The sequence below is a fragment of the Momordica charantia genome (genome assembly GCF_013281855.1).
Source record: "Momordica charantia cultivar OHB3-1 chromosome 9 unlocalized genomic scaffold, Mcharantia_2.0 BLBB01000009.1, whole genome shotgun sequence".
Lineage (NCBI taxonomy): Eukaryota > Viridiplantae > Streptophyta > Magnoliopsida > Cucurbitales > Cucurbitaceae > Momordica > Momordica charantia.
Window position 1 is genome coordinate 5,992,613 of NW_028275167.1, and position 11,554 is coordinate 6,004,166.

Sequence of the window (11,554 nt, forward strand, 5' to 3'; positions counted from 1 at the left end):
AAAAAAGAAATTAAATAAATAAAACGAAATCGTTAAGAATTTAGAATTTTTAAATATTGAATATTTAAAGTCTAAAATACGTAAACATGAAAGTTTAGAGGATAGAGTCTGAAACAGAATTTAAATTTTTTTTTTTCACAGGACTATGATTAAATATAAATATAAATATAAATAATTTGAAAATTTTATAACATACAAAATCGTGGCCCCGCGCATTGGAGCCAAAGAAGATATCTCCGTCTCCTGCATGGAATTGCAGAATCAGATACAGAGAGCGATTAGGATTCCGTCGCCGGAGAGGAATTTTTCACTACTTCACGCCATGGACTTTATATTTCATCAGCCTTCTTCCGCCGAGAATTCTCTCAACATTCGAATTCTAGGTTTGTGTATTTTGCTTGCTAAATTTTGCCTTCAATTTGCTTCCAACATCGAGCCTTTGACCTAATGTTTACTGCCAGTTTCTTCTTAGTAATATTGGAGTAGAAAGAATCGAAGATTCTGAGTTGTGTTTACTATTGTTATTGAATTTTGCTTGTCTTGAAGTAAGATTATGGAGATTTTTGTTAGATGTTCGTACGCTGAATAGTTTCGCAATTTGAGTCGATGTGTTTGATTTTGTTTTGAAAATTCAGCGCCTGTGTTTGCTGTTTACGATCGTTCTTGCACCTTTGCCTAATTTGAAGTCAGATTTTATCGAGATTTTTTTTTAACTCAAATAAGATTTATATTAAGCTGGTTCGAGTTCACTGGTGTATGTGAAGTTTGAGAGTTAGAATTAAATATTTAAAACTTCCCTTGAACAACAACTTTACTCGAAAGATTTGAATATTTTTGCAGGCGAATTTTCAAGAGTGAGGTGTTGGGTTCATGGAGTCAGTTCCAACTCCAAGCACTGCTCTGCTGCCATTGGTGCTGGAAGCATACCCGAAAGCGACACACGTCACATTTTTTCTGTTGCTTCTTCTTGCTTGTATTCTGATTGGTCATCTTTTTGAGAAGAAAAGTTGGCTGAATGAGTCAATTACATCCATAGCCATTGTAAGTTTGCATTTAAAGGCTTTATCGTGCGTCATTGCATAATTATCTAACATTGTTTGTTTCTATGGTCCAATCGTTAGGGTGTTTTCACTGGAATTCTCATTCTCTTAACTACTAGAGGACAAAGTTCTCACATCCTAGTATTCAATGAACAACTTTTCTTCATTTACCTTCTTCCACCTATAATATTTAATGCCGGGTAAATTGCTATAATCTTATTGAACTATCATTCGACTAACTTCATTGTATTGAATAAATGGTCTTTCATAGTTTGTATATGTAAAAGTTTTCTCCCAGTTTATTTTGATTTTAACTTTTTGGTCTGTGTTTAATTTAAACCTTACACCTAATATAGGTTTCAGGTGAAGAAGAAACAGTTCTTTCGCAACTTTATGACAATCATATTGTTTGGTGCTTTTGGAAGTGTGATATCGTTTGTCATTATATCACTAGGTATATATTATTGCATCTCGGGTATTTCATGGCATCCATAATATTTTTTCAACCTTCAGCTTGGCCTATTTTCTTTGAAAAGAGAAATAGAAACTTCACAGATCATGAATAATATATTAATTGAGCAGAAGAGTATCTTGTTTAGACCTGTGGCTATACATTGAACATAAAAGTTCTCTAATTTTTGTGATACACTGCCTTGCTAATTCAAATAGGGGTTTTCTTTAAAAATATATAGGAAGTTGATCATATGTTTTTATCATTAGAACATATCTGCATATGTTCATGATGATTATTGTCTATTTAGATTAACATCTTTTGATTTATCAAGAATGTAACTTGAAAACCAATGACACAGGTTCCCTCCATTTATTCAAGAACTTGGATGTTGGCTTCTTAGACATGCAAGACTATTTTGGTACATTTCAATCCTATATCATGTTTAATTTGGTGATTCTTTAATTTATCGACCCACCTTCTCTGTTCTTCCATCCTTACTTTTTCGTTGCTTATTGTTTATTAATGGTTTTACTTGTAGCACTTGGAGCAATCTTAACTGCGACGGATAGTGTTTGCACCCTACAGGTACATTTAAATGTTTTTCAATGGATTCTTTGTGCTTATAATAGATGCTCTTGCTGTTTGACCAGTTATCTAAGAAAAAAAAGATGCACTTACTGTTTGACTATGTTGTTATGTTCCAGGTTCTTAATCAAGATGAGACACCTTTACTTTATAGTCTAGTCTTTGGCGAAGGGGTGGTCAATGATGCTACCTCAGTGGTACTCTTCAATGCAATCCAGCAATTTGACCTCTCTCACATCACTTCTACAAATGCCATTCAATTAGCTGGAAGTTTCTTAAGTTTGTTCTTGGGAAGCACATTGCTGGGATTAGCAGTGAGTATATAAAATAAATTAATTTACTAATCTATGGAAAAAAAGTTAATAAACGTAAAGAAAATATTTAATAATATTATAAATGTAAGTTACAACGGAAACCTTTAACTAAAATTATTGGCTGTGCTATGGAGAAACTTTCCAGTGCCGGGTTTTGATTATGATAATCGACCCAGGGAATAGATGTAATCATAGTCTAATAATATGTTTGTTTACTTCCTATTGTTTTTATGTTATTCATTTGGGTTTCATTGATTTGTTATTATGTCTTTATATATTCTTAATTTTCTTTTTTGGAGGTTGGGCTGCTATCTGCATATATCATGAAAAAGCTACAATTCGGCAGGTATGGATGTACAATTTTCTTTTATCGTTTTTTTTTTTAAATGTCTGGGTACTCTTGTATTCATATCCATGCTTCATACGTTTGGGAACTTCTTCACACTACAAGGATTTTTACAGATCCCGACGAAACTTTTTCCAACGTTCACATTTTCATCGGGATAATTCCCATTTTCCCGACGCTTATAATTTTCGTCGGGAAAAGCCTCTTCTCCCAATATTTTGAGGCATCGAGAAAAACCTTATTTCAAGGAGTGTTATTTTTGAAATGTTGTTTCTATTTGTACATAATATGTTTTCCAATGTCAAGGGGCCCATTGAAGAGAGTGTGTTATTAACATTGACTTTCAACCGTTGTGTTTCGTTTATTGAAATATTCGTTATGTAAAATTTCAGGCACTCTACATATCGTGAAATTGTCATGTTGATTTTGTTGGCCTACCTTTCATATATGATTGCTGAAGTAAGATTTCTTATGAGCTATCAAATCAAAATGATAATTATTGTTACTTCAGTTTGTATTTAGATTTCAATTCTTTAGGGATGACATAATCATTGTTTATTATTGCAGTACTGGCATCTTAGTGGTATTCTTAGTGTGTTTTTTTGTGGGATTGTCATGTCTCACTACACTTGGCATAATGTGACTGAAAGTTGCAGACAGATAAGTAGGTAATGTCAACTGTTTCCATGGTCTCGTTTGAAACCACATTTTCAAGTGATAAAGCAATTAAAGCTTATCTTCTTGAAGTATTCATACAACTGATTTTCTTGTGATGTGTTGATACTTGCAGCCACATTTTTGCAACATTGTCTTTCGTTGCAGAGACTCTTATCTTCCTTTATGTTGGTATGGATGCCTTGGATATTGAAAAGTGGAGTTTTGTTAGAATGAGGTAAAGCCTAAATGTTGAGTCCAAGTATTTTAACCTATGTTTTTATATTCTAGGACTTTATTTATAGTGATTTCATGTTTTGTTTTCTAAAAATTATTTTTGAAATCTTAGCCAATTAAAAAAATTAAATATAGATCTCTAAAACTTTTCACTTTTAAAATTTGATCAAGATTTCGAAACGTGGTTTTAATTTTAGAACATAAATATTATTTTAATTTTAATAAAAAGTAACAAAATAATTAGTATAAACTATCATTATTAGAGGTAAGGTTAGAAAATTTTAAAATTATAGGAAAATATGTCCAAAAATGATTCTCAAAGTTGTCAACTATCCCTCTCTTTCACAGCCCTGGGACATCAATTGGAGCAAGTTCTATACTTCTGGGTCTTGTTCTTGTTGGGAGAGGAGCTTTTGTATTCCCACTCTCGTTCATATCCAACTTGACCAGAAAGTCTGACAAAGACCGTATTGGGTTTAAGCAGCAGGTAAGTTAACTTTTTATGTTGTTGCCTTGCCAGCATTTTTTTTAGTACAACAACAAGTGGGGGTGGGGATTCAAACTCACACCGTTTTAGTCGGAAATAGATTTCTAAACGAGTGGAGTTAACTTGGTGCCTTTGCCAGCATTTGTCTTTATTTGAGGAAGAGATGACTAATTGGTAAATCTCTGCAGGTTACAATTTGGTGGGCTGGGCTCATGAGAGGGGCTGTATCTGTGGCTCTTGCTTATAATCAGGTACAATTGCAACAATAATTTTTGCTGTCCTCCTCTCATATCTTTATGAGAAACCAAGTTTTCAGGTTATTCAATGGTAGTTTAATGCGGTATCAATCCAATAAAAAATCACGTGTTCAAACTTTGTATTAATATTGATAATTGCTTGTCGGGTCGTGTGCAAATTTTCAAGTCCAAAAGGGAGGGTTAAAAATGTGAATAAAAAATTAAATTTATTGTAACCCATCGGCTTAAGCTCTTGGGCTCAATGGTAGTTTAACACTGCTCCTTGATAGACCTTGTGTGTAATTTGGGAAACCTCCAACTCCGAACTTTGTGAGATAACTAATTGCGTGACATATATATTCTTTTTCCTTGTAGTTGTCTTATATCGGTTCTTCTCTACGACCCTTTTTTTTATTAAATATTGTTTGCTTTTGGAATGCATGTGATTAAGCTTTGTATGTTGTCCTATGTGCAGTTTACAATGTCAGGGCAAAATCAAATAAGAGGGGCTTCGATGATGATAACTAGCACCATTTCAATTGTCCTCTTCACTAATTTGGTAAGTCACAGAGAAATAAGGCTGCAATGTTAAGCTTACAATAATATCATCAATTTGCTCTCTATTCCAGTTTCATTTGCTTATTTAACAAGATACGATAATTCCCACTTATTTTGTTTGGGATGACTTTTGAAAAAAGTACTTTTTAAATAAAATCACTTTTCTTACCAACACTTCTTTTAAAAACTTCTAATTTAGAGCGTGTTTAGTTTTCTAAGTGAATATAGTTGAAAGTGTTATTCTTTTTCTAAATCTATAATGTTTGGTAACAATAAAAAATATCTTCAATCAAATTGCTTTAAAAACTCTTTTTGAATAAACACACGAGAGATGATTATAAAAAAAAAAAAAAAAAAACTTTCAAGTGATTGACACTGTGTAGATTTAGTACTTGAGAGATGATTACTAAAAAATAAGTTCAAAAATTCGTGCTTAAAGTAAAAGATATGCCAAACTTATCCTTAATATGCTATGGTTTCAATGTTATTATTAATGCGGTGTATTTAAGAAGTTATGTCCTAAGTTTATACATGAAGCCTGAATGATATTCACTTTTGATGATCTGTTTTACTGTTTACTTTAGGTCTTTGGATTGTTCACCAAGTCTATAGTAAGAATCATGGTTCCTAGAGTCAACAACACAACATATGCAGATTTTCCTACACTGGAATCATTGAGCGATCCGTTCCTGCTCGACGTCGACGATGATCTCGAATCCGACATGGATGGAGCAAACATGCCTCGTACAAACAGTTGCCTGTTGTTTTTGAGATTTCCAACTCAATGTATCAATCACTACTGGCGGAAGTTTGATGAGTGTTTTATGCGTCCTGTGTTTGGAGGGAGTGATACATCATTGGATCCTCACACTCCTGAAAATTTCCCTTGATTATAGACTTGTAGAGAAGTGATATTAAAACTCGAAGAAATTAAGAGCGAATGAAAAATACTTGTCTACACACGGGTCAGTAGAAATTCTTTTAGATAAGTGGATTCCAGTATGTCATATAAGTTTTAGCGGGAGAAATTTTTTTAGATAAGTGGATTCCACTACGTCTCTTAAGTTTTAGCGGGAGCTCCTATTAGGTCACCGATGTGGATGTGTAGGTGGGTATTTTTTATTTTTATTTTCCAAATAATTTCGTAGAAATATTATGTATATATTAGTTTTTTTTCCATGAGATTTTTTCCTTTTCTTGAGTTAAGCAAATGTGGATTTTTTGAGTTCATGTTGGTTGGGTGATAAATTTATTCAAACACAAATAATTCTTATTAAATAATTAATATAAAAAACTATTAAATAAAAATAAAGATATGTATATATAATTTTATGGTAGGTAAAATAAATACTATTTTGGTTCATGTTTAGTTTATTTTTGTCCTTTATTTTCAACTTTGGTTCATTTTAGACTCTATAGTTTATTTTAAAAAGTTACTATTTTGATCCTTATTTGTAAAATTTTCACACTGAAAATTCTTTAATCTAAAGTCATGGGTACATTCCAAGAAGGAAAATACTTACCTCCTCAACAATGAATATGAATCTTGTCCTCCTCACCATTAAATGTTTGACAACTAAGAGACAAAAACGCAAAAATATAAACTTTTTTTTTAATAATAATGAATTGTCAAATATTTAGCGGTGAGGAGGACAAAGTTCATCCTCATGGTTGAGAAGGCAAATATTTTCCTTCCAAGAAATGTTTTAAGGATACAAAAAATGAGTTTGAAAATGAAAATAAAAGACCAAAATTGTCACTTTTTAATAATATAAAAACCAAAACAAACATTTTAAAAGCAGAAGGACTAAAATGAATTAAACTTAAAATACAATAATCAAAATGAATATCTAGAAAGTACAACCCAATCGAGCAAACAGTTTGAATTCTTAAAGAAAAATATTTGGCTCTTCAACCATAAAGAGAAAGAGAAGTCTTGTCTTCACCATTAAATATTCAACCACTCATTATTATTTAAAAAAATATCTTTGTTTTTGTATTTCTCTCTTTTCTTGTCAAATATTTAATGGTGAGGTGAATAAAGCTAAGTTTCCGTGCCTCCTTCCTCGTCGCGGGAATTCCCAATTTTTTTTCTTTTTCAAGTATTGACTCAAATTATTTGTCCATAAAGTAAGTCTAGTTCCTTTTCTTTTTTGGTGTCTAATCATGATGTGTAAATTTACAAAGTCAACCAAAAATCTACTTTGTCCTAATGTTTAAGTAATGATTTAAGAAGTGAAAGTCTTAAAAATAAAATAATTATAAAAAGCAAGTAATTGTTAAAGAGGCACAAATTCCAATAATCAAGAACTACAAGATCCTAGTTCATTTCACATCTAATTAATTTCCACTACTTTTTTTTTATATCTTTCTATCTTTTATTACTATGAAGTTTAAATAGTATTTCCCTTTCTACTTTTAGGTTAAATTATAATTTAATCTTTGAGTTTTTATATTTGTATCGAATAAGTCATTGAACTTTAAAACGTGTCTAATAAGTTTGAGAACTTATAATTTTTGGATACTTAGACTTTAAAAAATGTTTAACAGGGATCTAAACTTGTAAATTTATGTCTAATAAGTTTTTGAACTTTCAATTTTATATTTAATCAGTCTCTAATATTTTAAAAAATTCATGAAATTCTTAGGCACAAAATTGAAAATTTTAGAGATCTATTGATGAATTTTTATACAAAATTTAGAAATTAAAATAAAATATTTGAAAGTTGAATTAGTAAAACAGAAGATTTATAAATTTAAATTTAAAGACAAACTAATAAAATAAGTATTAAAATTCAAGATCTAAAGTAAGATTTAAAGCTTGTAATGGTTAATTTTGACATAGGAAACAAACTTTTGAGATGTTGGAAAATGAGGAAAAAGCAAAGAAAGCCAAAAGGCCCTCTTTTTTCTCAAGGTGCTCTTTTAGGTACACTTACTCATGGTGTCATTTTCATATCTAAATATATAAATTAATTTTATAGAAATACCCCTAGAAATAACAATATCGATGTTGATCGATATTTTTTAAAAGTATAAAAAAATTCATAATAAATATTTAAAATAACAAATAAACACTTTTCACTCTATTTAAATAAACTAAAATTTATTAATATTAATATTATGTCTATATTAATGATATTTTTATACGTTGTCAATCTTTATGCGATACTACGGAAATATAAATTCAGTCACATATCGATTTTGAATCCATAGACATGAAAATGTCGACGAAGAGATCAACAAATCAATGGAAATTTAATACGTTGATATAAATATAAATTAATATTTTTCTAACATTTATATTCCAAGTAGAATAGGACGAGTCTCTTGACAATAGAATTTTGATGGTTTAACAGAAAATATTTTGGTTGGTGACATTAATAACTTTTTTGTAAATCAATATTTTCTTTTTATCTTGTAATCTACTTTTAAAAAAAAAATCCTTAAATACTTGTCAATTTTTAGAACAAGATTTTAAATAAAGCCAACCGTAGTTAGACAAACCTTAATTTTTCCATGAAGAAAATTTCTACATTTATGTATAATCTTTGTCTAATACTTACCAACTTTTTCTATTAAAAATTTAAATGATTGTTTATTCTATATTTGTGCGAATATTATCTTATTATTAATGTATAAAAAAATTTTAAATAGTCTCATACGCTCTCGAATATTAAAAAAAGAAAATAAATGTCATGTACTATCTCTATTGAATGTATTAAATTTTCATGAACACGTCGACATTTTCATAGGTTCAATATTTGATATAAGAGAAGTATCGACATTTTCATAAAACTAAGAGTTCAATATTTGCATCAAAGTCAATCCTAACAATTAAATTTAAGATTAAAAAAACAAGAAAAAAAATAAATGAAAGACTAAATATATATAATTTAATCCCTAATAATTATGTAATTTTCACTTTCGGTGTACTAAATTTGTTTCAACAAAAATCAAAAGAATAATTTGATTGAAAAAGGTATATTAAAAGAAATGAATAATTATTAAACAAAATTTAAATACCCAATTGGAAATATAACTCAAATAGTAAAATAAAATCATAAATATTTAGTAAAAAAAAAGTAATGGAATGAGAATCAGCTTCACTCACTAATGAGACAAACAACTACACCCCAACATTCCACTACTACACCTTTACACCACCAACGGCTCACCGGCGACCGACCTCCGCCGCGAAAGCCGCCGTAAGAATCACCAAAACCGGCCGGTACCAACCGCCGGAGTTCAGAGCAGCAGCAGCGGAAATGGGCAACGACTGAGACGGCGGAAGAGGCAGCTCCGGCGCCGGAGCCGAGACCGAGAAATCCGGGTTGGGCGGGCTGGGACTCGAAGGAATGGTCGGAAACGAGGAATCGGCCGGCGGAAGTGCGGCGCCTCCGGGGGTCGGAAACAGCGGAGAAATGTCCGGCGCCGGCGCCGGCGAAAACTCCGGCGCGGCGGAAATGGAAGAAATTGAAGGAGGGAAGTAATTTGGATAAGAAGCGAGAGCGAGAGAAGCCGAGTAGGCCATGAAAATGGGGAAGTAGAGAGAGAAAATGGGAGACGCCATTTTTAATGATGGGAGAGAGAATTTGAGAGGAAGAAGAAGAAGAAGAAGAAAAATCGATGAGAAATAATAAAAAAAAAAGAGAGAAATAAAAAGGGGGTTATGATTAAAGCTGAAAAGGGGGTGATGTCTGTGATGTGGGGAGGCAGTGGTGGTGGTGGTGGTGGAATGACACGTGGCAGGAGGTGATTGGGAGGTGATGTGATAACACAGCTCGGCAAGTGACGCTAACAGACAAAGGTTGATGTGTAAAATGTTGGATCTCCATCTCTTTCAAGCACATGAAATGTTTAGGGTTTTAGGTACTTTTTGTTTTTTTGTTTTTAATTATTTTTTGTTTTATCTTTTTGCATTTGGTGTTTTTTTTGGTTGGTTGTGTGTTGTGAATGCCACCATGAGATTTTTATAGTTGAATACAAGTTGGTACTTACTGCTGTCACGAAAAATTCAGGTTTAGATTTTAGATTACGGAGACTTTTAAAATTATTCTATTTTGGTTCACGAACCTTCAAGATATCTATTTTAGTACTTCAACTTTTAAAAAAATAATCATTCTTATTCCTATTATAGTGTTGCTGGATTAAAAATGCTAAAACCCCGTAATACGATTTGATTCCAACCCTAAGAAGAAGTTGGAATGGATTTATCTTGATGATCAAGATTAAGAGTAGAGAAAGATTAGAATCACCCCACAAGTTAATTAGGTTTGGTCTTACTTGAATGATTCTACTAAAACACAAGAAATGGAAAAGGAGAAGTTCATGACCCAATAAACTCAAATTTTAATCTAAACTATATATAGCCTCCAAAACAAACCTTGAAAGTAACCCAAGATAATTGAATGGTTGTAATTTTAGGCTCAAAACGTAACCTAAAATAGATCAAATGAAAGATTTAAAAGTGAAAAATACAATAAATGAGTCATAAATCCGAGAATGAAGTCACACTTGGTAAGCCTTCAATATTTTTGTAACCTTCCATGAGCAAGTTATGAAGTGTTAGTTGTAGTAGCTAGATTGAAGTTTAGTTGCATTAAATGATGCTTGATCTTGCATGAGACACAACATTTGAGCTTACTTAATGTGACTTAAGTTTCTAACCCGAGTTTAACTTTAATGCAACTCGACTTCCTTTACTGTACTTGATTTTAACTTCAGATCGTCATAAATGAAGTCTAAGGACATTTAATGCAATTTTTTTTGTCAACTTTGGACAACATATAAATTGAACCTGTCTCTTGTGACATGATTACGGTAATTATAAACTTAATTTTCAAAAATTAAAAATTAAAAAACGAAATAGTTATCAAACACAACTTTAATTATTCTGATTTAGTTTTTTTAAAATTCTACGTAAAAAGTTATTTTAGTCCTTCTTATCAAATTTGTAGTTCATAACTCCCACAAAAATTTGGAATAATTTAGAAGGTATCAAAAAATACATACTCAAAATTTTATCCCGTAACGAATTGAGCTATATGCTAAAGCTGATAATTAATGCGTAGAAAATATTTATTTGCTGAGTTATGAACAAAACATACGTCAGGTTAGATTTTGCTAAGATTATGATAAATTAATGAAAAAAATTAAAATATTATTGTATATAAAGTCTAGAGACTACCCACCTAAACAAAATAAGCATAAGCTTTATGAGTTAAAATGAGATTTGAATCCAAATGGATATTAAAAAATAAAATCATTAATTCACCACGACATATTTCTTCCTTGCATCAAACTCATTGTTCATCCTTTTTTTTTTCATCGATTTTGACTCCATAATATTCTGCACTGGCTTCACAACTTCTGCAAAGTTGTGGCTCAACGTAAATCCACCTCTCTTTTTATTCCATTCAAAATCAAATTGTTTGGTGGCCTATTTGTTTCTTACTTTTTTTCTTTTTAGTTTCAATATATATTTTTATATTTTTGTTTTAAAATTTAATTGAGACACAAAAACAATTCTGGGATAGTTCAGTTCCCTCCTGAATCCCTGATGGGTTGGAATTTTTTTTTTAAATAATAATAAAAGATTGTGACCGACTATTTTTTTTTTTTTAAAGGCTTCATAGTGCAT

General features: G+C 31.1%; 2 protein-coding genes across 2 annotated transcripts; one reads left to right on the forward strand and one right to left on the reverse strand.

Moving 5' to 3' along the window:
• The first annotated feature begins 206 nt into the window (after positions 1-206).
• On the forward strand, positions 207-5,869 carry LOC111018452 (sodium/hydrogen exchanger 2). The gene is made up of 15 exons (XM_022294544.2): positions 207-383; positions 841-1,041; positions 1,122-1,240; positions 1,397-1,494; positions 1,853-1,912; positions 2,033-2,079; positions 2,199-2,393; positions 2,693-2,739; positions 3,132-3,198; positions 3,307-3,407; positions 3,530-3,631; positions 3,979-4,117; positions 4,306-4,368; positions 4,829-4,912; positions 5,496-5,869. The coding sequence occupies exons 2-15, from the start codon at positions 871-873 to the stop codon at positions 5,799-5,801; spliced, it is 1,599 nt and encodes a 532-aa protein (XP_022150236.1). The 5' UTR covers positions 207-383; positions 841-870; the 3' UTR covers positions 5,802-5,869.
• A 3,090-nt stretch (positions 5,870-8,959) lies between these two features.
• On the reverse strand, positions 8,960-9,571 carry AGP26 (arabinogalactan protein 26). The gene has a single exon (XM_088117860.1). The coding sequence runs from the start codon at positions 9,482-9,484 to the stop codon at positions 9,086-9,088; it is 399 nt and encodes a 132-aa protein (XP_087973986.1). The 5' UTR covers positions 9,485-9,571; the 3' UTR covers positions 8,960-9,085.
• Positions 9,572-11,554: the final 1,983 nt, after the last annotated feature.